General features: G+C 49.4%; 1 protein-coding gene and 1 non-coding gene across 5 annotated transcripts in view; both read right to left on the reverse strand.

The window, feature by feature from the left end:
- Positions 1 to 5,943: 5,943 nt before the first annotated feature.
- Positions 5,944 to 26,523, reverse strand: part of Ap1b1 (adaptor related protein complex 1 subunit beta 1) — a 79,975-nt gene continuing 59,395 nt past the window's right edge. For 3 of the 4 annotated variants that reach the window (XM_055624257.1, XM_055624256.1, XM_055624255.1), the window contains exons 9-22: positions 25,302 to 25,397; positions 24,073 to 24,188; positions 23,431 to 23,596; positions 18,891 to 18,989; positions 18,031 to 18,290; positions 17,113 to 17,314; positions 16,490 to 16,510; positions 15,922 to 16,080; positions 11,271 to 11,416; positions 9,588 to 9,717; positions 9,255 to 9,339; positions 8,588 to 8,674; positions 8,351 to 8,505; positions 5,944 to 6,808 (exon numbers count right to left, since the gene is read on the reverse strand). In XM_055624257.1, coding sequence (XP_055480232.1) covers positions 6,734 to 6,808; positions 8,351 to 8,505; positions 8,588 to 8,674; positions 9,255 to 9,339; positions 9,588 to 9,717; positions 11,271 to 11,416; positions 15,922 to 16,080; positions 16,490 to 16,510; positions 17,113 to 17,314; positions 18,031 to 18,290; positions 18,891 to 18,989; positions 23,431 to 23,596; positions 24,073 to 24,188; positions 25,302 to 25,397 — 1,797 coding nt within the window. In that variant the 3' untranslated portion in view covers positions 5,944 to 6,733. The remainder of the gene's footprint in view (positions 6,809 to 8,350; positions 8,506 to 8,587; positions 8,675 to 9,254; positions 9,340 to 9,587; positions 9,718 to 11,270; positions 11,417 to 15,921; positions 16,081 to 16,489; positions 16,511 to 17,112; positions 17,315 to 18,030; positions 18,291 to 18,890; positions 18,990 to 23,430; positions 23,597 to 24,072; positions 24,189 to 25,301; positions 25,398 to 26,523) is intronic. The other variant, XM_055624258.1, reaches the window with a different exon arrangement.
- LOC129689172 (small nucleolar RNA SNORD125) lies at positions 10,761 to 10,857 on the reverse strand. Its single transcript, XR_008722043.1, has one exon. It is a non-coding gene; the product is annotated as a small nucleolar RNA SNORD125 (small nucleolar RNA).

Here is a 26,523-nt window from a genome sequence, read left to right on the forward strand (position 1 = left end):
CCCTGGGGCTGGGGTTACAGATAATTGTTGAGTCTTCTGACAAGGGTTCTGGGAACTGAACCAAGGTCCTTTGGAAGAGCAGCCATGTTCTCAACTTCTGAGCCAGCTCTCCAGCCCCCACCCACCCCTCTGACATTCTTTCTGCTCCTTCTGTGATATTCCCTGAGCCTTGGAGCAGGTAATATAGATGGTCTCTTGAGGGCTGAGCACTTAAGAGTCATTAATTCTCAGTACTCTGAGTAGCCGTGAGTCTGCAGTTACTGCTGTTTGCTGTAAAAAGAAGCTTCTCAGATCAAGGCTGAGAGCCACACGTTTGTGGGTACAAGCATAAGTATGCAGGTGTCAGTTTGACAATGCACCCATGTAGCCAAACAAAAGTGGGAGGCTCACTGCTAAAGCCTAGACCTCCCCAGCCATGGGCCTCTGGCCAGGCCCACAGTGCCTTGTACAAACTCCTGTGGAGCAGGTCTCGGGTGATCCCTGCCGCTGCCCCCCAGCGGTGCATTCACGCCAGATCAGGGGAGAAAGGTGACAGGTGGCACTTTACCTGGCACTCTGACCTGGCAGGTCAGAGACTCGGGTTGCACTGACCTGGGGCTTTCCAAGCCCCAGCTTTCAGCTAAGAATGAGGTGTGTGCAATCAGGGGCCTTGGCTGGCTATGGATGCTGGAGTCCGCAGAGCAGCAAGGTTGGCGCCCCAGGGCTGACTGGAGCAGTGGAGGGCGCTCTCCTTTTCCAGCAGTTTGGTGGGTGTGCAGAAGTGGCACGGGGCAGGCTGATGGGGCACAGAGGCCGGGAAGCAGAAGGCCCTGCGGCCACAAGTTAACTCTTGCAGGGAGAACTTGGGAGCCCTACGTGGGCAGCCCTCCCCCGGGAAACAGGCTGTGTGAGGTTGGGGAGCACCTGGCATGTCTTGGTGCTGGGCTGCTGTCCCCTCTAAGTCCAGAATAGTTGTGACTGGCTGCATGAGACCCTCATCGGACATCCCAGGGAGCGGTGCATGGTAGAATGGTTATTGCTGGCTGGGAAAGGAGGTGACTTCCTCAGTAGCTGTTGTAGCTGCCTGTATACTGTTCGTGCTCCTGTAAGCAACCCTACTTACATTCCCGGCTTCACTGTGCTGTTGGTACTGTATCTGGGTGCCTGTTGTTCACACCTTCCCAGGAAATCACACCGCACTTGGTACTCAAACAAGGGACATGGCCTAACCAAAGACAGGTTGGGGGCAGCAGCAGCACTGTCCCTACTATGGGCCATACAATGTGAACTGAAGCTGGTCCACTTGGAGATGGACGCCACGTGACAGTGCGTCTCCCAGGGGGGCTGTCCTTGGCAGTTTGGGATCTGCCACATGAATTCAGGAATGCCCCCTAAGCGGTTGATGAAGGCTGTGCACATGAGACGGGACTGTAAGCAGGCTGTGGTGGCTCTCCTGTGGCCTTTGCAGTGGGTGACAAGGCCGGCATGGCAGGTTCAGCGCTCTGCTCAGAAAGAGCTTCAGGGCAGGATGACAGTGAAGATGCTGTCCTCAAGTGACTGCCTGATTGGCATAAAAGGGGGCGGGACAAGGCTTGTCATTTCTTGTGGTGTGAATGCGTGCACGCACGGGCATGCACAGGCGCACGTACAAGAGTGTGTATGTCACAAATTCGATATATGTGCCCAGCATGGTGACACATGCCTGTAATCCCAGCACTCAGGAAGGCAGAGGCAGGCTCTGTGAGTTTGAAGCCTGCCCAGACTACAAAGAGAGTTCAAGGCTACACAGAAAAACCCTGACTTGAAAAAAATAAAATAAAATTAGATCTATACTTAAGAGCCCTTTCTGTGATCCAAAAACTCAGAACCCATGGGAGGAATCAGACAGTGAGAAGAGGGAGTGATAGATGGATGCCTCAAGTCCGACTTTTGATACAAAAGTAGAAACCCACAATTCAGCATGTAGATGTCTACATAGAGAAACCCTGTCTCAAAAAAAAAACAGAAAAATAAAACAAAAATAAATAAGGTGTCTGTGTACAGGCATGTGTATATGAATGCAAGGATGTCCACAGAGTTCAGAGGGCGTCGCGTCCCCTGGAGCTGGAATCACAGAGCACTGTGAGCTGCCTGATGTCGATGCTGGGGGCCCCAAGCGAGCCCCGTGCCAAAGCAATAGCAGTCTCAACCACTGAGTTACGTCTTTAGCCGTATTTACTTTGAATTTTCTGCAAACGTGTTTTACATGCACGTCTGCATATATGTCTGTGCGCTACCTACTTGCCTGGCGCCCAGAGAGGTCAGAAGAGGGGTCATCACTCCCGGGGCTGGAGCTATAGCTGTGAGCTGCCGTGTGGGTACTGGGAATCAAACCTCGTTCTTCTGGAAGAGCAGCCGGTGTTCTTAACCGCTACGGCAGCTCTCCTAGCCCAGTTTGTTTTTCTGACAAAGGGTTTCATGTAGGCAACCTGAACTTGCTATGTGGTTGAGGCTAGCCTTGAACTCCAGAGCCTCCTGCCTCCACTTGCCAAGTACTGGGGAACTTTTAGACAAGAAATGAGAGAGCCTCTCACTGTCTGACTTACGAGGCCACAGAACGTGGAGATGCAGAGCAACCATTGGTATAACTGCTTTAAGACAAAAGCTGCCTGTAATCTGAGGCATTTCTTGAAGGGAGATCATTCCCTGACAGACTGGCCCAAGCCGTTAGGTTGGCTCAGCTATTGCCAGCAGGGTCTGCATGGATGTTCAGGGCCATGAGACAGGGGAGGAAGAACAGGCACGACAGAGGGCAGCAGCCATGTGCATGGGCACCAGGCCTGGCAAGACTGTGGCCACAGGACAGCCCAGTGGACCCAGCAGGGCACTTTGGGGCCCAATAGGAGGCTTCGGTGGCTTTGCTGAGCCCCAGTGTCTCACGGTCTTAGTAAAGAGGCACTGTGTGTCTTAGACTGACATGTAAGTCATAGCCATAAAGTGCTAAAGCACCTGAGACAGGATAAGGAGAAAGGCAGGAAAGAGGCCTATTTGAGCCACTTGAAAGCAAACAGGTCAAGATTTGTGTCAAACTAAAGTTTGCAGGGAAAAAAAAAAAAAAAAGGACAGAAAGCCAAAATTCAGTGCTCAGGAGCCCCTGGAAGCTCTAAAACACTGAGCTCTGGTTTCTTAACAGGGTAAAGGAAGAATGCAGAAGATTGCCCATGAGGCAGTGAGGAAGCTATGCACACCTCTCTCTTGGAAGAAAGGGCACTAGAGTTGGAGGCCATTTGCTCCCACCCCTAGGGCCCTTTCAGTAGCCAGATGTGGCCGGTTCGACAGCATCCCCCTTGTGGAAGCACAGTGAAATCACAGCCGGTCTGCCCCTTGGCCCTAGGATGGACCAGTAATACAAACTGAGCCTGCAAAGCATGGAGGGGGGGGGCTGGAGAGATGGCTCAGAGGTTAAGAGCATTGGTTGGTCTTCCAGAGGTCAGGAGTTCAATTCCCAACAACCACATGGTGGTTCACAACCATCTTAAAAAAAAAAAGAAGAAAAGAAATCTGGTGCCCTCTTCTCACATGCAGGTATACATACAAACATTGTATACATAATAAATCTTAAAGGCAGGGAAGGCTCACAGAGTAGCATATGGATGATACAGATCTAAGGAAGGTAACGTGCCCATCCAATCTGCTATGCCTAAGCAATGAGATCTCACACTGTACTGGATGATTGTGCTATAGTCACAGATCAGTGTTTTGCTGAGCCTGCAGAAGATGAGAACAAATACAGAGACTCCAAGCTGGACACTGTGTAGGCAGTGAGAGACCACAGTACACTCAGTCCTAAATAGGATGCTTCCATCAAATCCGTCCTCTCAGAGGTAAGGGAACGTTGTAGAAGAGGAGGCAGGAAAGATTTAAGAGCCAGTGGGGATGGAAGACACCAAGGTAGCAATGCCTTCTAGGCACGACAGGCGTTAACACCCTGATGAACTCAGAGACTGTGGCAACATGCACAGGACCTTCAGTAGACAGCTAACTGAAAAGGATCTCAATAGTATTTTTTCTGTTTTGTTTTGTTTTTAGACAGGGTTTCTCTGTGTATTCCTGGCTGCCCTGGAACTTACCCTGTAGACCAGGCTGGCCTACCTCCCAAGCGCAGACGTCACCTGGCTCATATAATGGCTTCTAATTTACATGTTTTCTTCATGTATATGTGCTACTTCTTTTCTACGTAATCTGTTCTGTTTTTGTTTGTTCTTAATTTGCTTGTCTGTTTCTATATAGAGAAAGAATGCCTGAAAGTGCATGGGTAGAGAGGATCTGGGAGTAGATGAGGAGGAAATATATTGTATGAAAAAAAAAAAACTTGAAAAAAGTTATTCTGATGCCTTACTCCCCTCCTCCATTTTTTTTATTATAATGCTAACCTCTGAGTCTCTTACAAATTTAGAGAAGTTCCTGAAATAACTTGCTAGGATAAAAAATAAGTTTATTCAGGGTTCAGAGTCCAGGCACAGCTGCAGAGTTCTTGGAAATTTTATGGTTAAGGTACAAATAATACCCACCAAGGTGACAATAAACCCTTCCACAGCCTACGTCTATAAATGTAGAAACAGTTAAGGAGTTTAAATAATGAAGGTACTGTGGTGGGAAAAGGCACATTCAGAGTGTTTTTCAATGAAAGTCCCACTGGCTAGGGATGTTATCTTTCTATAAGTTGATGGCCAGGGAGCCTCCCGAAGCCTCAGAAACCACAAAGGCAATTGCCATTGTTGTTGATTGCACACTAGAATTGGGTGGTAAGTCCTTATTGCTGAAGACATGATAAGCTATATTGTAGAGCATGAGAAAGTCTGGCAAGGGCTGGGCTGGTTCCTCCCTGTTAGCTGGCTTTCATAGCATCAGGTGGCATGCAGGCTTCCTGACAAATTGCTACCAATGGTCCTTCTCAACTATGTACACAGGCAGCATGTTAACATCAGCCTGCCAAGCAAGATGTGCTTGATGGTACAACTGTTACGAGCACAACCAGTTGCTTTCTAATTGGATTGAGAGCCTACTCCACAGCAGGAAACCCTCATTGACGGCAAAAATTTGTGCCTGGTCAAGTCCCCTAGTGGGCATGTTACTGCTGTTGAGATTATCGCTGCTGTAGGTCTTGGTTAGGGAAGCTTCCTTTTGCAGTGGGCAGTGCTTACTGCAGAGGCTCATAATTGGCCAAAATAATAAGAGTAAATAACTGTTGCTTTGGCCTACTGGCACAATGCTCACCCCCAAAGGAGGATGGAAAACAACAACATAAGAGCTGAAGAAAGGGGTAGGTTACTGTGGAACCCTGTTCAGGCATATGGCTGACCATTACTGTCCTGAATCCAGAGTAGTTGTAGTAGTTCACGTTCCTTGGATGAACTGTTTCTTTGGTCTCTTCGGAGTCCTCTTTGTGGGTGAGTCTCTCTACAGATAACCTCTCCTCAAGAAGAGACATGCAACACTGTCTAACTCTTTCCCGCTCACCCTGCTCAGTCATTCCGCTGTGCTCCAAGATAGTGTGAAAAAGGAGGAAACCAACGAGACTGCAGTCCCTTCCCTGGATCAATGGGGACAGAGCATCAGCTGGGAAGGACTCGACATCAACGGTAGGAAGGTGGCAGGAGACCAATAAGCCATGTGAGGGCAGAATGAAGGGAAGGCACTGTCCTCAGAGAACCAGAGCATGGACCACAGTCAGGTATATGGCTTCAGCCCAAGACCCCTGCCCAGAAAAACCTTATGACCTGACACACTGGCCAGGGACACACTTGATCTCATCATTTTTATTCGCTTTCTCTTTTTGAAAATAAGAGTAAACATACAATATATATTTTTTCTATTTATATGTATTAGATATAATTACTGCAGGGGTCAGACATTATCCCCAGCCACCCAAAAGCAGTTTCTTAGGCTGGTCTTTCTTTGTAAAGGGAAAGAAGTGTGCGTGACTGCCAAAAGCACAATCTCTTTATTATCAAACAGCAGTGACAGGAAAACCCATCACTGTCATACACACTGGGGAGCCTGGGGAGGGCAGCGGATGATAGAGAACCCTTAGGAGCCCCACACTGGAAGCATTTCCACTGCCCCTTACTCCACTTTCCACCCTATTTCTGTTCTAAGAGCCCTGGACTCACAGAGGGGACACCAAGGAATGTTTTGTAGGCAGTGACCATCCTCCAGGGCATGAGGGAACAGAATCCCAGATGGACTCTAGACCATCCAGGTGGTCACAGAAGCGCCACCTGGCATATATGGGGTGGATGGCGCTGTGCTGGCCCAGGTTGTCTCTTTGGGCTCATGCCTGCCCATCACCACCTCCAGCCCCTGGAGTCCCAGCACTGTGACAGAGCAGTAATATTGGCACCCAGAGGTCTCTACCCAGGACAGGCTCAGTGGGAAGACAGAGCAGGGATTATGGGCTGGGACCCCAAGGGGAGTTCCATGCTCACCCCCAGGCAGAGGGAGAAGGAAGAGCACCCTGAGGCCTCCTGTCCAGCTTCTGCTGCTGCTCTGGCTCCATTTCCTTTGATCCCACATCAACAGCAGTCACTGGAGACACACTGAGAGGTCCTTCCAGGAGGGGGCATGGCCCCTGCTCTGGGCCCTTAGGATCAGGAGAGCCTCCTGGGGGGTCAGGAGCCCACCTGACCTTTTCCTAAAGAAAGGAGGAGGTACTGCCACCCAAAGGGCTCCACGACAGGGCTGGCAGAAGGCTCGGGTGGATGTTGGAGGGCCTTCAGTTCTTGAGGATGGTCTCGTAGGCCTGGTATACGTGCTGGGACACCTCCGGTGCTCGGCACTTGAGGGACAGCTGCAGGAGAAGGGGACAGGGAAAGAACTCATCCTGGGGCTCTTCAGTGAAGGGATGGGAGAGCGGGGGACCAGATGGGAAGCAATGAGTACATGTGCATGCACACACAGCAGGGTAGAAGCTCAGAGCGGGGCAGATGTGAGGCAAACAAGAGGGGGTGGCCATCGCAGCCAGTCGGGTGGGAACCAAATAGACTTGCAGCCCCCACACCTGCTGTCAGTTCTGCCACCAGAGCCACTGGCAGGCCGCATGACTCACAAGCTCTCAGGAGTACCCAGCCCAGCCCTTTCTAAGCTGTCTGCCCCACGATAACCTCTGGAGCGCTAGGTCTTTTTAGTCTTGGTGGGTGAAGGGTTAAGAGGAAGCAGACCTCTGCTGGGGACTGCAAAGGTGTGTGGGGCTTGCTCTGGCTCCAGCACAGGAAACAGGTTTGTATGAAACTGCCTCAGTTCTGGCTGAGGTCTGAGCCTTGAGAGTCCAGGCAGAGGGGACGGAAGCCAGCCAGCCCTTCCACTTGAGAGCATCATGTCTGTCTGAGGCTGCAATTAGGAAGGAGTGCAAGTAGAATCCGCAGAGGGGTCCAAGGGCCTCCTTTTAGGGCTCTGCACACCATGCATGTGGAAGTTCTTGGGAAGCCCTGGTGTTGGTAGCCTCCATGCACATCTGCTGGTCCTTAGGAGCATCAGGCTGAAGCAAGGCCAAGAGGCAAAGGAACACAGAATGCACTAGGGCCAGACCAGGAGATGAGGCATGCGCAGTACTGCTAGGAAGGATGGAGGTGAGGCAGAAGAAAAAGAAGCCATCTGCTAACCTCCAAGTCCTGTACCATGGCACCGGCAAGGAAGGTGGACATGCAACAATCAAACAGGGAGATGGAAATTACCACCACCTCAGCTACCATCATAGCCCCACCCACCAGCGCCAAGGTTGCTAGCACTGGGATGTAGTAGTGTCTACAGGGCCAAACCTACCAGGCAAGGATGCGTGGGAGAAGCAAAGCCTGAACTCCAGGCCTGGGAACAGCACTGTAGTTTGCAGAATACCCAGACCACCTTGGAAGTTGTCCTCTGATGGCTCTGACTCAAGGGCTGCTGAAATCAGTGTGGCCCTGGCCAGGCACTCAAACAACCATATGGCAGAAGGGCCAACACCCGTAGTTGGTGAAACCATTTCCCTGTCTGGGGGTGTGTGTTTATGTTCCTGGCTTTCTTATTGGATAACCTGATGGGGTTGAGTTGAACCAATTCTCACTGGGTGTGGTGGCACATGCCTTCAATTCCAGCACTCAGGAAGGCAGAGGCAGGAAGATCTCTGAGTTCGAGGCCAGCCTGGTCTACAAAGCAAGTTCAGGACAGCCAAGGCTACAGAGAGAAACCCTGTCTTGAAAACCAACCCAAACACTAAAAATAACCAACTCTCATAAAGGCTCAGAGAGACCCATCTGAGTCTCCTAACAGCCCAGACCAGGAAGGCTGATCTGGAGAAGCACTGCTGGGGCAGGGCTGGAGCGTCAAGACCTGGCAGTGGGTTCAGGGTTCTCACCGTGAAGCTGGGGTTGCCTGGCTGGATCCGCAGCTCCGCCAGCACCCAGATGCCATTGGTCAACTTCAGAGACTGGTAGAGCATGTCCTGGCCCTCCACATTCCTCTTGGCAACGGTGAAAATGTTACTGCTTTGCAGCTTGTTGCTTGCAGCCTCTGCAGGGTTAGACAGACAGGGAAGGTCCACATTCAGTGGGTACCAGGAGAACAAGTGGAGTCCTGGGACGAGGGGCCTCACCTGTGTTGAGTGGGCAGTCTCTGATCTGGAACTGGGCTTCATTCTCATTGGGAATGTCTTTCCATGTGGCCAGGAACATCTGCCGGTCTGCAGGTTGAGTGCGATGGGGTGAGAAATGGGACCCTGACAAACTGTGGCCCCTCAGCATCACATGGCAGGAAATGGTCTCCAACATGCCACCTGGAAGCTGAGTGAAGGCACTGGCTTCTCCACACCTCCATCTGCTTCATCTCAGGACACAGGCTTATTCCTAAATGCCCTTGCTTCCTGCCTCTCCTCTCCCTTATCTGACCTCATTTTCTTCCATCTCTGTGCAGCCTGCTTGTTAGACATGGCTCTATGGCAAGGAGGATGATGTGCCACACAGAGCCCCGGCTGAGCCCTTCCCTACAGCCTTTTCAGGGTTCTGGCCTCGGCAGAGGAGGTAGACACCAGGTATGGTGACCGAACTGGTTCTTTGCAGCCCATGGGACAAGCTAAAGAGTAAGCAGCAGTCACAAGTGAGGGGGCACAGACTACCTGCAAGCCAGAGATGGGACTCCTAGGATCTGCCGAGGATCCTGTCATAAGGTAAAGCTGCCCTGTTAACCCTTATTACAGGCACTTGTCTCCCCAGGTTCCTTAGCTGCAGTCCTACTGCACAGATCCCCAGGCCCTTACAACTTACCCATCTTCCCATCCTCCACAAAGAGGACATGCAGTGGGTACAAGGTGCTGAAGTAGAAGACATCAATGTTGTTCTTCACGGCCACCTAGGCATGGGGGTTCTCAGTCAGTCCCAAGGCTTGGCACCCTGATTCTTGGGCTTATACCACCTCTGAGGCCCCAAGCAGGGTGTCCTGAGCAGGCTTTCTCAGATTCCTCCCTTGTAGCCATGCCCCTTTGTCCCCTGACCCAGGTCCATCTGCAGCCAAGAGCAGGCCTTCTGCGGAGATGGCTAGCATCCATCCCATGGCTGAGACTAAGTGGAAACAGGGTGTCTAGCCCTGGGGGAACACACCTGAAGATTGTTTAGAGGCTCCATCTTCATGACTGAGCCCACTGTGTTAAGAGGCAGGGAGATCTCCACAGTCTGGTTGGGACTGAGCGGTGCATGTACCTGGAGTGGTGCGGCAGGGGCCAGGCCAAAGCTGGAGAGAGAGAAGCCCGCACAGGGGACTTAGGGGAGTAGGTTGGCTCTTTGTGCTCAGGAGTGAGGAGGGGTGATGGACACAGAGCTCCTTTATCAAGTAAGCCTTTCCCAAGTGTATGACCTCCCCTGCTCCGCTGATCATGTGGACAGGAGGCAAGAACCTGGGACCAGCATTCCATCCCAGTCTGGTGAAAGGCAGAGGCTAAGCTATGCTTCTTTTTGTCCTCTGGGCTGGATCCTGGTAGGTCAACGTAGCACAGCCCTGCCCTTTCCTTCAGGACCTTCACCCAACACCATGGGCCTGGACTTCATGCTTCTTGATGGAAAACTCTTGACAGCCTAGGTATTTACTGCTAAAACCCATAACCTGGGAAGGATCTGACAGCCCTAGCAAAGACCAGACATCACTGTCTGGATGAGAACTGGCCATGTTATACAAGGCCACAGGTTCAGGAAAGCTCTGCCCCCAGGAAAGCTGCTTCAATTGGACAGAAACTTCTGGAAGGTGAGTCACAGTGGTCTGGAGGGGAATATGACCTGAGCACTCAGTATGTCCATAGTAGTAATATGGAAATCTGCCAATTTCTAAACTGGTAAAAACCAAAAGTACAGGCAGTTCCTTCTTCCTGATGAGGTCAGAGACCCTCAATGAGGGACAGGCTTATACCCAGCTCCCAGCTCCTACAGGGCGAATAGCATTGCCGCTGAAAACTCAAACTATGCTCTCTTCAGACTTGCCTAGAATCCAGAGGGAAACATCAGGCTTGCATGGTGGCTCTGCACTCCAGGCTTTGAAGTGCCATCACTGTCAGATCAGTGACCTTGGGCAGGGCTCATTACAAGGAAGAAATAACAGCTACTCTACTTGACTGCCAGGTAGCTATGGAGACCAAGAGTCTACAGCTCTTGGCTTGGATCTGCTACCCTGGAATGTTTAATGCACAGAGGGTTGGTTATAAGCAGTCAGCACTTATGACCTCTAGCGTCCTGTGAGAAGAGGCAGAACTGCCTCAGCCTCCCCAGTCTGCCCAAGGCTCTCCTGAGGAAGCGGCCCCTTCAGTCAACTTCTTAGAGGCTCAGTTTGCTCATCACTGGAGCCGCTCAGGAAGAGGTATCATCAAGAGGGGCTGCCAAGGTTCCCAGAGAGCCGCGCCTTGCTGGCTCATGGTGCTAGCAGGCGTGTCTCCTCACCAACATGCAATACAGGAAACATGGAGATATCAAGGAGCTTGGAGCAGCCACTACTCATTCTCAGAGTGAGTCCTTGTCTGATAATCTTTTGCTCTCAGGGGAGTCTGGCTGGCAGGCCTACTACCCAACCCACTTTTTGATAGCTGCTCCCCAGTAGAAAAGTGACTGAGGCCTGGAAGGAGAGGCAGGAGGGAGATACAGGGCAGGCATTTCTGGTGGTAGGTTGCTGTCTTGGAGATGTGGGTTCTAACGAGAAGCTGTCCTTTGATCAATGGTGGACCAGTTAGGGGAGATGCCTTGTTCACTTTGTCCATACACTGGACAAAAAGTCACTCCTGTTGAGTTTGGCCAGGGGCTCACCTGTTCCGATTGAACTGGATGGCAAAATCTGTCATGACCTGCAGGGCCTTGTTAGTCAGCTGAAGGTCCATGGAGATGGAGCCAACTTGGCGGGTGAAAGTGCCGGAGATCTCCAGCCCCTTGGCCTTCATTGCAGGGAGCCAGACCTGTTGGGAAGAGAGCAGGAGGGGCTGTGTGCCTCTTCTTCACCCCAAAGCCATTGGTAGCCTGGGATCCTTTCTCTCTTTCCTGAAGGGCCTTCTGATTAACCTGCCTCTACCACTAAGGCATGATAAATGTACTGTAAACTAACCCTGTCGCCCACCCAGGGACAGCATCATGGTATAGCTGGGTATCAGGTAATTGAGGACAGGGAGGACATCTTCAGAAGTCAAAGAAGGTAATTCTGAGGAGAACTGAAGAAAAGTGATGAGGCAGGTGAGTCCTGCCAACACAAGGCAAGGTCAGAGCTGAGTACACAGCAGCCTCCTGGATGCTTTCCTTGGCTGTTACAGCCTGACCCAGATAGTATGTATGGATAGTACCAAAGAAGCTCTCGCCTGCCAGTGTCCTGGCTGCCCTTCTTAGCAGGCTCAGGAACAGAATGCCTCCATCAGGAAGCCCACCCTCATGAGCTTGTATAGTTTTTTCCTTACTATTTGCACAGAGTCCTTTCAATGTTCCATCCACACGGGTAGCTCTGGGCCTGATGCGCTGCTCTGCGCACAGGGTGTTCGCTAAGTACCCTGCAGGAATCAATCCTGCCTATGAAGGACAGCTTCAAGTGTCACCCTTCAGATGTGCAGGTGCCTCTCAGGGCCTCTGTTTCCCCTGACTGCTACTTACTGGGCTCCTGATATTAAAAGGCTACAGTTCTGTCAGACATCTTCCAAAAGTAGCCCAGTGTACACATCCCTCATGCTACACACAGCCTTTTTAACCCCTGTCCACATTTGCCCTCAGCGCTCCTGCTTCTCAAGGTACTCTAGCTTCACCCAGCTGGCTGCCCAGCTTGCTTTCCTCTTTTTCACAGCATCTGGAATCATACTGTGAAATGTACACATGATCATGAACCCCGGAAAACCTTTTCCCACCTTGCACTAGTATTCACAGACTGGGGCCTACTCCGGGCTTATCTTGACCCCTCTACCCCTCTCCTCTGCTGTCTCCTACAGTGGGAAAGCTCTTCTCTGTCCACACACTTGGCAGGTTCTGATCACTCTGGATCCCACCAGCCAAGGCTTGGAGTATAAGAACACTCAGAAAGCTGCTAAGCCCCAGGCATCAACTCCCTCAGACCAGGCTCATGACTCTATCTTAGCAGGCCTCTTGTGTTTGCAGAACTAGTCTTCTTCCAACCACCATGTCATGTCTGACCCTGCACTTTGAGGGTTATTGTGGACTCATAGACTCCTAAGAAAGTCCCAACAGAACTAAATTTCACTGACTGGCTGACCCCTCAACCGTCACTAGCTGCTAATCCATGCTGGACCAATCTGAAGTTCTCATATACAGGAAGCGCCATGCTCTATGTGTAGGGAGCTTAAACCCAAGGCAGGTGGGGAATCTGTGTGAAGGACAAACAGCACCAGCAGTAATAGTGTTGTGAAGGACATATAGACAACTTGCTACTGCTGAAGGAAGCAGTGACTAAGGAGGTGGCAAAGTCCTGTCCTATGGCAAGGACTCTTCCTCCAGGAGCCTTCCTGGTTACTTCTAGCACAGTCCCGGCAGCTCGCATCACCAGCATTAAGTGTGACCAGGTACATCATCTCTATCACACTAGCAGTGATGTTATCAGTTAAAACCTATGCACATGTGGAAGGCCAGCTCACGGCTGCTGAGTATCCAGTGAGTACCATGCTACAGGATTCTGTCCTGTTTCATCCCCATGTCATCAATAGTTCTTGTTTTGAGATCCCCCTGCCTTTTAATGCTGAGATTAGAGATGGGTACTACTATGTCCTATTGATGAACTTTTTAAAAATGGTTTTCTTTCTATTTATTTCATGTGTGTATATATGCAGATGCCATGATGTGCGTGGAGGTCAGAGGACAACCTGTGGGAGTTAGTTCTTTCCTTCTACTGTATTGGGCCCAGAGATTGAACTCAAGTCATCAGGCTTAATGGCAAATGCCTTTACCCTTTGAGTGATCTCACTCAGAGGTGAATGTGTTTGCTTGCTTGCTTGTTTTGATTTCACATAGTTAGGCTGGCCTTGAACTCCTGATCTTCTTGCCTTTACCTCTCAAGTATGGCTGTTGTTAGGTTTTTAATGAGTCTAGTTTGGCCTGGCACGTGGTGTTATTAATCTGTGTAGTAGGCAACTATCTGTGGTTTCTGTCACAGTCTGTACTCTCTGGTCCTTCTGACTGTGACTTGTGACTTTACAAAGTATACAGCCAGGCATGGTAGCTGTCTGCAATCCTAGCCTTCTGGAAACTGAAGCAGGAGGACTGCCACAAGATCAAGACCAGCATGGAATCTCATGATAAGACTCTGTCTCAGAAACAGAAGGCATGTAAGTGCTTTCACTCTGTGCACGGTGACACAGAAGTTGAAGCACAGACTACAGTGTCATCGCCCTGCATTCAATTCCAGATTCTGTCACTTTCCAGTTACGTGGCCATGGGCAAAAGCACTCAGATTTCTCAACCATAAAATGAATAACAGTAACATATGGCTGTAGGAGGACCCTGTAGGCTGCTGCTGTGGAAGGCTGCTGCGCGCCTGGCATCAAGCCTGCTACTGCAGGCGGCAGAGCTGCTGTCATGTGGTCTTCTCAAAGCCCAAGCCTGGAAGGGGCCTGCCTGGGGTACTGGCCACCACCTCTGCAGGTGAGGCCAGGTCAGGGAAGTGCAGGTGCTACTCACCGCTCCCATAACAACAGCCTCTGTGGGTAGACCCCTAAAGCCCTGAGGTGGGCACCTCAGGAGATGAAGATTCAGCAGATTGTGACCTTGTTGTGAAAGGACAGGCCATATGTGTCCTTGTGGAACTTCCCTGGCATAGGTAACATGACCCACACTGTGCTCTTCTTAGTTCCAGGCAAAAACATTTACCTTTCAAACTTAGCTGTTCTTACCCCTGGCTTCAATTCAGTACCTATTAGTGTCTGGTTACTTGCATCAGAACGGCGTCAGCCCCTTCACATCCTGCCATTCCTATCACTGAGAAAGTTTTCATGTCACTGTCTGTGTCTGTGCTCCCAAAGCTGGTGTTGTCTAGGCTGCTAGGAGCACCCTAATAGTCTCCTTTGGGTTCTATGCAACTCTATACCTTTCCCTAGGGCCAAAGCTCAAATGCTGTAAATCACACCATTTCATCATTCAGTTTAGAACTTTCCACTGGCCATCGCTGAGTCCGTATCACGACTAAGCCCGTAGCCTGGCTTGGCTTTCTGCCTCAAGAATCTCTAGTCTAGCAAAATGTTCTTGGTGGGTGATGATACACCCTCAGGAGCACATTGGGTACTTACGGGTCATTCTTCAGGAAGCATGATGAGGTAAGGGGGAGGTACTATGTTTTGGGGACTGGAGACAGGAATGCTGAGCATTCTGCCATGGAACAATTCCAATTTTCCTGCATCCCTACAGGTTTTTGTTTTGTTTTGTGCATTCTTTACATTTGCAGAAATATATAAACACACAGAAGTCCCCAAGACTAACTCAGGGGGAGTTTGTTTTGTGTTTTTCTGTTTTTTGTTTTGTCTTTTCTTTTTGAGATAAAGTCTCTCTATTATGCAGCCCTAGCTGTCCTGGAACTCTCTATGTAGACCAGGCTGCTGGCCTTGAACTCGCAAAGATCCACTTGCCTCTACTTCCTGAGGGGTGTACCACCATACCTCCCCCATGACCCCTACCCCACCTTGGAAACAGGGTCTCACTATACAGCCCTAACTGGCCTTGAAGATCAGAGATCTGCCTGTCTCTGCCACTAAAGTGCTGGGATTAAAGACATGTAGCACCATGCCTGGTGACACTGAACCCTTGATCCTCCTGCCTTGACTTCCCAGGTGCTAAGATTATAGGTTTACATCACCACACCTGCTACCTGTTCTGCTGAGAGCTTGACTGAGAGTCCGCTGCCACTTTAGAAAAGTAGCAGTTCCACTAGCCACGCCACCCATGCCATGCCATGTCATGGCAACACACTGACACATCCTCTAGGGCAGCTAGTGCTTCGTGTCTGTAACACTGGCTTATGTATTTTCTTCCTTTCTTCTCCTTTATCTACGGATGGAGACATGGTTTTCTTTAAATTTCCATGTGTAGACAGGTTATATGGACCATCAGTTTCCTTCAGAGACAAATTCTCTGTGTCTGAGGCACTGGATCTAATAGTTTGGAAAACTGGTGTTCTGACAAGCCCAGGTATTTCCTCCTGTTCAGACTTTACCACAGGCAACAGCCTGCAATGCATTCTCCATCTTTTCTCACCAAATGCTAAGTGTGCCACCTGGACAAGGCATTGCTGTCATACAGCGGTCATGCCAGAGGCTGTCAGGACACTGCAGCACAGCTAGAACACAATAAGAATCGAAGACTGGTGACAGAGGGATGAACCCCTCAGCCTCACGGCCCATCCTCATGGGGCTGAGTTCAGTGGGAAGCGTTACCAATCTCAATTCAGTTCCTTTTCTGTGCTCCAGCCAGGAGAGACAGGACTTACTGCTTTGGGAGCTACATAAGATCCTGAAAGGGTGCCCACGCCACTGGTCAGGTCAAAGAGGTCACTTAAGCCACTGCTGATGGGTGCTCCAAGTCTGGTTGGTGCTGCTGTTGCTGTGGTCACTGGTGCTGGAGGTGCCCCAAAGTTGGTGTCTCCAATCTGGCAAACAACCAGAGACATTAAGAGAGGATTTCAGGAGCCCGGGAGAACAGTCACCTTGCTCTTAGAGTGGGGTAAGAACAGGACCACCCTCTACATCAACTTAACTAGCAGAAACAAGACCACGTGAGGCGGAAAAGAGAGGCTGAGCACTCCTGAGTTCCATAGGTCTTGAAGCTCAGGAAGTGACCTCTGGGAGAGGATTCACCCATACGAGGGGTATGTACATTCTGGGAGGAGAGTACTAAGATACAGGACTCTCCTCCAGGACAGATGCTCAGGCCTGAGGCCAGCTGTGTCTAGGATGATATCATTATCATTGGGTGGTAAGGACACTGAAAATTTTGTGGGCATGGGGGCCAAGGTCCAGCACAGATGAAGAACTGGTGACAAGAGGGTTGAACCATACCCCTTCAGGCTCATCCCCCATCTCCAAGCAGAAGCAGGCAGGGTGAAGAGACAGGCAGCGACATGCAGAAAGAAAGGCAAGGAAAGAACATGAGACAAGAGAGAGAGGTTAGTTAACTGTGGCTCCAGTTGAGATGAGTCTGTTCTAAGGTCCAGAGCAGAGCCTCACCTCTTTGAAGGATACAACCCTTTTCTCATGGCTTTAGCCAGGCATCCCCATGACCTGTGCCATAACTTTTTGTACTTTGTCCTAGGATCTCTCATGGCTAGGCTTGACACCAAGGGAAAGGTTAAGAAGCTGCTGCTGCCCAGCCCTATTAGGTGCCTGAGGGGAGCCTGGGCCAGGCTTACCACATCTCTTTCAAAGGGCAGAAGGGCTTTCCTTGTAGGCCTGGCTGGGCTACTCTCCAGACAGTAGCCTGAGTGTGAGCGGACAAAGGCCTGCTTCCTCAAAGCTAGGAACATCCTAACAGGATGCAGGTGACTAAGCATGGGGCTACCCGATCACCACGGAGGGCAGAATGAGGATTCAACATACCCTCCCTGGCTGATGGCACAAAGGAGCATCTGAGTCTGCTCCTCTGAAGATCATTAGTAACATCACCCAAGGGACCTAGAACATACCAGGCTGTCGAGGCCACCACCAAGAAGATCCACAGCTCCCATTTGCACTGAGGAGGCAGCCAAGGGTGGGCCACTCACTGGGGGGCCAAGGTCCAAGTTGAGGAGGTCACCTAACAGGTCACCCTGGGCAGGGATGACATCAGGCTGATCACCAGAGGGTGCTCCAGCTGGGGCTGTCTCAGGGCTCTCTGTGCTCTCACTCCTGTTGGACATAGAAAGGGTCGGGTGGGATGGAAATGTCAGAAGGTTCTAGGAAAGATAAAGAGGTGTTAGTTTCCAAGATCTTTCCCTAAGACAGGCTCTGGGTCTCCTCACTGTGGGGAGAGGCAGGGATGGAAATCTATATGACTTGTCTCTCTGCCTCTCTAGTCCCACCTACTTTAAAAAAAAAAAAATCTATTAGTTATTTATACAGTGTTCCTCCTCCATGTGTGCCTGTACACCAGATATTGCTATAGATGGTTTTGAGCCACCACCATGTGGTTGCTGGGAACTGAACTCAGGACCTTTGGAAGAACAGCCAGTGCTCTTAGCCTCTGGAGCCATCTCTCCAGCCCCCCCCCCTCCCCCCATTTACTTTTTAAGCTCTCCATGAGATGAGCCAGCTGTGCATATTCTGGCTCATGAAACTAGATGCAAAGGACTGTCACTGAATCAAACCAGACACTCAGGAGCAACAGAGGTAGTAGGAACAGGTCTTTGGAACTAGAAGTCAGCTCTGCCAGCTGTGGGGTCCTGAACGGTCCACATTTTCCACAACCACCACCCTCATCTGTTAATGGACACTTTGTCTCAGCAACTCAGAGGAGTAAATGGGGTGATGGAGTGGACACACAGTGTGCAGTTAGCACTGGCAGGTGGCCAGCTCTTAGTTTGCTTAGTCTAAGGCCTGCATGCATGGTGGCCAGCTGTACTCACGAGGCAGTTCGGGGTGGCAGGCTCTTATGCACCACTCCCCGGCCACCCTCCACAAAGGCGCTGGGTGGCTTGTGGTAGACAGAGGCCAGTGTGCCAATGTAGCAGATGAGCTCGTCCAGCAGTGTAGGCTCAATAAGGTCCGTCTCCTCTGAGATGAGGGGCTTCTCAGCCAGCACCACTTCTTTGGCAGCTACAGGGTCCGTGGAGAGCAGGCGCCAGTAGATGTAGCCACGGTCCCGAAGGTCCGGGTTGTCTGAGTCCTTGCGGGGTGGGGTTGGAAAAAGCTATGGAATTCCTTCCCAGATGAGAGAATGGGGTCCTCCAATAGACCAGCCTTATCATCTAACAATTCTTTGTTTTGTTTTTCTTTTTTTTTTGAGACAGGGCTAATGCTGGATTTCACTATGTAGACGAGATGAGCTTTGAACTCATGGAGATCTGCCTACTTCTGCCTCCCCAGTGCTGAGATTAAAAGCAGGTACCACCATACCCATCTTATCCAACAATTCTGAACATACCCAAAGGCCTGTCCCTAAACCATCTTAAGGGGCATACCCCAGGCCCCAACTTTAAGTGGGTCTCCTTAGTTGTTTAGTTCATACCTGCTCCTGTCTCCATTCCCCTACCTTTCAGTGAACTTTCCAGCAAAACTTTTGGTTCCCACATATCCCCTCTTTTACATAGTGACGCCATCCCATGTGGATCTGTCTGCTACTATGGCTCCCAGGAGTCAGAGATCTCAGGCTACTCTGGCATCAGTTTGATATATGCTATCCTGGGAGGTTAGAGGGAGACTGACTCCTAGAAATAAAGCTTCTTTTGATACAGTGTGGGAAGAAGCAGGGAGGTGGGGTTACTACCTGAGTGGCCAAACTAAGGACCTGTTGCACCAGCTCCTGAGTCTCTGTTGGCTTCTTCAGGAAGAGCTTCACAATGGCTGTCAGTAGCTGCAGCTGGACCTGTAAGGAACAAGGGAAGAAGAGTGGAGTGCACAACCAAAGGAGGACTTGACGTCTCAGAGCACATGGGAACCAAGAACAGTCTCCTAGTCTTGGGGCTGCAACTGAGGAACATAGATGTGGAGCTGAGCACTGGGCTCCTAGATGCCCACCAGAGCTTCAAGCCCATAGTGCCAAGAGAGGCTGATGGCTTCAAAAGGCAGTACGTGTGACTGCTCTGCTCCTTAAAGGTGTTGATGGGATCACAGAGACCAAGAGGACAGGCCGCAGGGCCCCAGAGAGCTGGCTGCCCTGAAGGAGCTGCATGCCTATCAGAAGGTAGGAGGCATTTCCGGCCCTCCCATCATCAGTGTGCTGATTCTCAGCTCGCACTTCTGGCCTCCTCCCAGGCTACAGCTGTCAGCTTTTCTCCTTTCTTTCTCTTTCTTCCTTCCTTCCTTCCTTCCTTCCTTCCTTCCTTCCTTCCTTCCTTCCTTCCTCCCTCCCTCCCTCTCTCTTTCTCTCTCTCTCTTTCTTTTTTTTTTTTTTTTCTGAGACAGGGTTTCTCTGTGTAGCCCTAGCTGACCTAGAACTCACTTTGTAGACCAAGCTGTCCTAAAACTTACAGTGCTCCGTGTGCCAGCTCCTGGCCTATTCAGCAGGAAGGCATGCACTGATGCATGGCTTCATCTTCCTAGCTGGCAGGGTAGTCTGACAACACGAGCATGGATGGTGCGGACGGGCCAGTGAGGTGGCTCAGTGGAAAAACATCCCTGCTGCTAAGGCTGATAGCCTGGGTTCAATCCCTAGGACTCACATGGTAGAAAGAAAGAACTAACTCCTGGAAGTTGATCTCCAAGTGCTGTAACACACCCTCCCACACCAATTAAAAAGAGAGAGAGAGAGAGAGAGAGAGAGAGAACAAAACAAAGGAGAGTTCATTTCTTCTGGGAATGAGTCATTCACAGCCCCTTAACATCTGCTTGTGTATGGGTCAGTGGAAGCGAACAGTAGCCGTCTATTTCCAAGGCAGGAGTAAGCCTGTTATGTGGCTTCCACAGTGGGATCCAGCCATTCACCTTTAATCAGGGAAAAACACATATGGCCTAAATTGGGGTGGGGGTGGTTCATAACTGTAATCCTGATACTCAGGAGAAATTCAAGTCATCCTTGGCTACACATCAAGTTAGAGGCCAGCCTAAGATGTATAGAAACCCTGTTGCAAAAAGCACTCTTCAATAAAAAAAGAGGGTCTGGAGAGATGGCTCAGTGGACCTGTTCTTCCAGAGGACTGGGGTTCAAAGCCTAGCATCCACATGGCAGCTCACAACTGTCTGTGACTACAAGATCTGACACTCTCACATGGCCTGTGGCAGGTGAGTTGGTGTCTTGTGATCTCTGCAAACAGCCTACAGGAGCTAGGATAAGAGCACACCTCATCTGAATGCTGATTCTACTTCCCAACAGTCATCAAGGTCACCTGAGCTGGTATCTGATTTAGCTTTCTTTCTTTTCTCTTTCTTTCTTTCTTTCTTTCTTTCTTTCTTTCTTTCTTTCTTTCTTTCTTTCTTTCTTTCTTTCTTTCTTTCTTTCTTTCTTTCAAGATTTATTATTTATTATGTATACAATGTTGTGTTTGCATGTACAGATGCACTCCAGAAGAGGGCACCAGATCTCATTACAGATGGTTGTGAGCCACCATGTGGTTGCTGGGAATTGAACTCAGGACCTTTGGAAGAACAGCCAGTGCTCTTAACCTCTGAGCCATCTCTCCAACCCTCTGAGTTGGTTTCTTTATCTGTACAAATGGGTATAACTCACATGGCTAGTTGCAAGAGTCAAGGAGACAACCAATGAAAATAACCCTTTGTGAAGCTGTGTTTGGATTGAAGGTATGCACCACCTCAGCCTGTAAGGGCATGGTAACATAAAAGACATGAAAAGTCTGGGTTCAGAACTTCAGGGCTGTTTTTTCCCTACAGATTCCTGACTCAGCTTTTCCTTCTGACTTTCCCAATCCCTGGCTCTTTAGCAGGTTTATTCCTGTGGAGGAAGAGGCTACAAGATTTACCCAAATATTTGGCAGTTTACACCCAAGGCAGTAACCCGAAGGAGGAGTTGGTTACAGGGGCAGAAGCCATATTGGCTTCTTGGGAGGCACAGCTGAGGGCTGGAGTTACAGGGAAGCCGCATGGAGGCAGGCAGCAGTGGGAGGTGAGTGCAGTGAGAATCACTGCTATGACTGCCGTGGACATCTGCTGTCTTTGCTCACTTAGCACCCACTCTGCTGCCTCTTCTTCAGAGAACTGCCGTTCTGTCTCCTGTAATCCATACAGACCAGAATGAACAATCGGCTGATCAGTCTTGGTAAATGGCTCCACAAAACATGAACAGATTTTGGGATTTTGCTGGACTGTTGAGGTCAAGTTTTCTGTCTGTGGGAGTTGAACTATAAGGACAGAGCATAACCTGTTGCCACATTGTGGCCCCTGCCCGTGGGATTGTGACAAGGCAGAGCCATTTAGAGTGACAGAGATGGCCCCAACACCACAATGCAAGCAGGAGTATGGGGAGGGAGTGTGCTGCTTGGACAGGTCCGCTATGGGAACCAGCAGGCTCTGATTTTTCCTGGGCCACTGCACTTTTGAATTTAATTCTGACCCAGGTCAGTACTACCATTGAGGAGTACTTACTATGAGCTAGACACATGTTAGAGGAGCATAAAATCACTAAGCAAAGGTGAAGCAGATGAGGAGTGTGGGCTTTGGGGTTTCTGATTCCTCTGTCTCTGCTTGGACTCACTAGTTACACTGCCTGCACTGGGCAGGAGAAGACGTTTCCTGATTTCACAGGTAAAGGAACATTGACGAGAAGATGTAGACACAGTTAGACCCGTTACCTTTTGAGCTGCTCAAACCAAGTACAAGAGGCAGGACAGTACCACTTAAGATGGGAGGTCAAACCAGAACAACCTCTCTACGAAATGAAATCAGCAAAGAGCAAGGCAAATCTCAAGCGTACAATCCCTTCTCCCCAAACTATCTGCTTAGTCATAGTGGCACGCTTACAAGAAAACACACACATACAAATGCTTACAGGAAGCATAGATTAATGATGACATGCCTTCCAGATGTATCCTAAGGGGAGACAGCAAGGTTCTAAGCAATTTAAAGTTGGATAGTGGACTACTATACCATTTAAGTTTCCATATTTGTAAACACTTGGTTTTATTTTTTATTACAACTTACAACTGTTTATAATCTATCCGTGTGTGTGTGTGTGTGTGTGTGTGTGTGTGTGTGTGCGCGCGCGCGCGTGCGCACCAAGTGTGAGTGCCATGACACAGGTTGAGGCTAGAGGACACCTTGCAGGTAGGTTCTCTACCACCAGGTGGGTTCTTATGACTGGATTCCAACTGTCAGGCTTGGTGCCAGGTGCCTTTACCCACTGAGCCATCTCACCTTGTTTTTATTGACAAGGTCTCATGTAGTCCAGGCTGGACTCAAACACTCTAAATAGCCAAGGATGACCACAAACATATCACAAACTCTCCCTCACAAATGCTGGGACTACATATGTACACTGCCACACCCTGCTTTGATGCTTGTAAATCTGCCTCTTGTGGCCCCTGAAAAATCAATATTCACACAGGACTTGTGTGATCACCTGCAGATACAGGCAGAGCCATGGAAACTTAAATCACCTGTGTATATGCTCAAGCTGAGGGTGAACACTACAAGGCTGACTCTTCCTTTGTTTCAGCTCTCATCCTGTAAAAAAGTATCCGTTCCCTCATTTAAATGGTCCCTCAGTGTGATACTATAGTTAGAAGTCTGGAAGGTTCTCTGTGGAGAAATATGTATGCTAGATAAATTTTAGTCAGGCACGAGTCACAGTGTTCTTGGCCACTGAGTTCAATACTAATGAATCAATGATAAAGGTTACATGTCGACTAACTGATAAGAATGGTCTAGATGTCACAGCATCTAACTTGATCTCTTCTGGAAGTGCAACGTGGTATTTATGGAACACAAATGTAAGAACAATAAAAATTGGCTGCAAATGAATATGCACAGGTACATGCATATCTACTGGTAAATTCCTACAACTTCTGTATCACCAGGAGACCAAAAATGCTAGTAAGTGGGAGACCTATGGCCAGGAAAGCAGTTAGAGGAAGAATTTTCATTACACAGTCCCTGTAGAATCTATTTTGAATCATGTACTACAAAGATGAATATGAAATTGAAACAAAGCCAGCAACTTCTGCTCAGCCTCCACACAGACCACAGACTGTCCTGTGTCCTCTGAGGCACTGCTGTGGGGAGAAAAGTGGGCCACACAGAGCCTGTCAATGCCTGTTCACACCAGCAATGCAGTATGAGGAGGGAAGGGAAAAGGGCTAGGACAAGCCAGAAGTGGGCTAGGCAGTCAGTATGGGTCTGCCCATGTGAAGGCTCACCTGAGTGCTCTCATCATGGAAACCTTCGAGGAAGCTCTCCAGCAGCTCATCTGCATTGTCAATGCGCTCAGCATACTCGCCCACTATCCATATCATAGCAGCACGGGCCTCAGGCTCATCCAGGGAGTCCAGATTCTCACACAGTGTGGCTATCACACTCTCATACCTACGAAAGTAGAATTGAGCCATTGTGTGAGCACCAATAAAATCTGGCTAATGTCTGTGTTGTAGGCTTAGGGGCCAAGGCAGATATGCAGCTTCCCAGACTTGGAGGAGTGATGAAGATAGGCGATTGTGTGTGTGCGTGTTTTTTGTTTTTGTTTTTGTTTTTTTTTCTCCAAGAGACAGGATTTCTCTGCATATCCTTGGCTTTGTCCAGGAATTCCCTACGTATACCAGGCTGGCCTTGAATTTACAGACATACACCTGCCTCTGCCTCCCAAATGCTGGGATTAAAGGTGAGTACCACCATTGCCGCGCAATAAGAGTGTAGTTGCTCTTATTTTGGATTGAAGGGCCAGCTTGGGTAAAAGAAGACAAGAAGACAAGAAGTTTCTTCTGAGAAAGCTGCCTGTAAAATGGAAAACAAAAAGAGAAAAGGGACTCCAGGCTGCCCTCTTACCAGGAAGGGTGGGCACCTACTTGTTGGGGTACTTGCGGAAGATGTCCTTAATGACCACAATGGCTTCTTGAACCACATAGTTAACCTTGGTCTGGATGAGATCAAGCAATGTGCTCACACAGCGCTCTGCAGATTGCTGTGAGGAAAGAAGAGGCAGTGTGGGCACATGGTTTCCAGTAGGGCTAATGAGCATGCCAGGGCCAACCACAAGAAATCACCTTGCCCCACCTTCCCTATCAGAGCTTAAGAACAAAACCCTTTTCCCTTAATAATGGGGAGGTATAGAACAAGGGCCAAATAGGGGCCTGGATGAAAACATGAGAAAGTGGAGGTGTAGCTCCTGACAGTGTTAAGACGTTGGGAGTTCCTCTAGGCAAACTCGTCCCCAAGGGACGAGTGACCCTCCTTGGCCTCATCTCTCTGTCTTGTTTAATGAAACGAGCTGCTGTGACTAAACCCACAAAGTTTCTGTCCCTAGTCTTTTGCTTTAATTGCTTTTGTTTTTTGTTTTTTGTTTGTTTGTTTGTTTGAGACAGGCTTTCTCTGTGTAGCCTTGGCTGTCCTAGGCCTGCTTTGTAGACCAGGCTGGCCTCCGACTGACAGCAATCTGCCTGCCTCTGCCTCTCCAAGTGCTGAGATTACAGGCATGTGCCACCACGTCAGGCTTTTGCTTTAATTTCAATAGACAACAATAATAGCCCAATGGTACAGATGTCTCAGGAGGGCCATAATAAACATCAAGAGGAAAATACCTTAAAATGCCTTGAGGGTCTGGAGTGAGTATGACTAGCTATCCCAGGTTCCTTAGTCCACTGAGTCCAGGTCAACAATCAAGGAATAGGCAGAGTGGGTGGGAATAAAATGTCAGGACCCAAGGGTCAGAGTGGCTTGGTAGCTCAGAGGAAAAGCCCAGTAACTTTTCTTAAGGTATCTACTTAAGTAGCTATCAGGCAGAGGTCCTGATAGCCTGAGTCACCTCCATGATAAATCAAGTCTAATAGGAACTCCACGAGCTGCTGGCTGCCCTGTGGCCTTAAAACTATCATTACAGTGGGCTAATTATACCTGTTGCAACTCAAGGGCCTCAAGTGAGAAAGAGCCAATCTAATCTACATAGTGAGCATCTTAGAGGCTCTGATGGTGACTCTCGGGCTTCCTGGACATAAACAACTGCTAGGATCAGACTGGCTTTCTGTTTCCAACAACCTTCCCCTCCCTGGCTAAAAACAGACTCCCAGAACCTACTCACCTCCACCTTGATGGCACAGCGGCCGATGGCACGCACAGCCTTCCGTACAAAATCCACATCTACTTCTGTAGCATACTCTTTGAGTTCCGCCAATACCTGTGGTCCAAACAGAAAATGGGTTGGATGTCTGATGGAACACTTGTTAGAAGTCTTGGGTAATAGGAATGCACAAACTCCAAAAGGGATGGGATTCTGCTGCCTGCTCACAGCCCAGCCCAGAAGAGTACCATCAGGTTCCTCAAAAGGAGAACAACCCCAAAAGAAGGTCGAGGATGACCACGTAGCAAGGGACAACAACCCTTGCTTGACATTGACAGCTGCTATATCAAGCACCTTATTTTGTGTGTGTGAGGTTGGGGATTGAATACGGGGCCTTATGTGTGCCACATAGATACTCTAACCATCAAACTACATTCCCAGCCTCAACTATTGCTGTTGCACATGTGTGTGGACGCCCGAGGACAACCTCGTAGGTCATTTCTCAGGATCAGTCCTTTTTATGTTTGTTTATTTTTTGAGCCAGTCTCTCACTAGCCTGGAGCTTTGCAGTAAAGTTAGCCAGAAGTGCCTGTCTCTATCTCGCCAGTGTTGGGATTACAAATGCGCACTACCAAACTCAGCTGTTTTTTGTTTTTTTTTAAAGATTTGTTTTCATTGGTGTGTGTGCACATGAAACTGGAGTTACAGGCAGTTGTGAGCTGCCTGAAGTAGGCACCGAGAACCAAATCCATGTCCTTTGAAGGAGTAGCAGGTGCTCTTAACTACAGAGCCATCTCTTCAGCTCCCACACCAATTTTGGGTCTTCATGACTGCCCCTAGTAAGTGCTTTACCAACCGAGCGATAGCCCTGGGTGCCCAACTATCACTTTTTAGTGATAAGTAATAGGTAATAATAGGGGGAATGAGGGGACATTTTAGAGTAGTATGTGTAAGGAGTCTAATTATGTTGCCTAGGATAGTCTGGATCTCAGGACAAGTGATTCCCCTGCTTCAGCCACCCAAGTATCCGGGACTTCAGGAGTATACCTGTGTGCACAGCTTGAGAACACTGTTAATAATAAAAATATTAGTTGTTTTGCTTGCTTACAGAACTCTGTCCTCCAGGCTGAACTCTCCATGAGATAAAATACCAACACTGAGCATGCTTACCTGACTTAGAGACACAACTAATAAGGAAGCTGTCTGACCCCAAAGCTTGAGTCCCACACCACCACACTCTGCT

The sequence above is a fragment of the Psammomys obesus genome, unplaced genomic scaffold (genome assembly GCF_907164565.1).
Source record: "Psammomys obesus unplaced genomic scaffold, mPsaObe1.curated_primary_1811, whole genome shotgun sequence".
Lineage (NCBI taxonomy): Eukaryota > Metazoa > Chordata > Mammalia > Rodentia > Muridae > Psammomys > Psammomys obesus.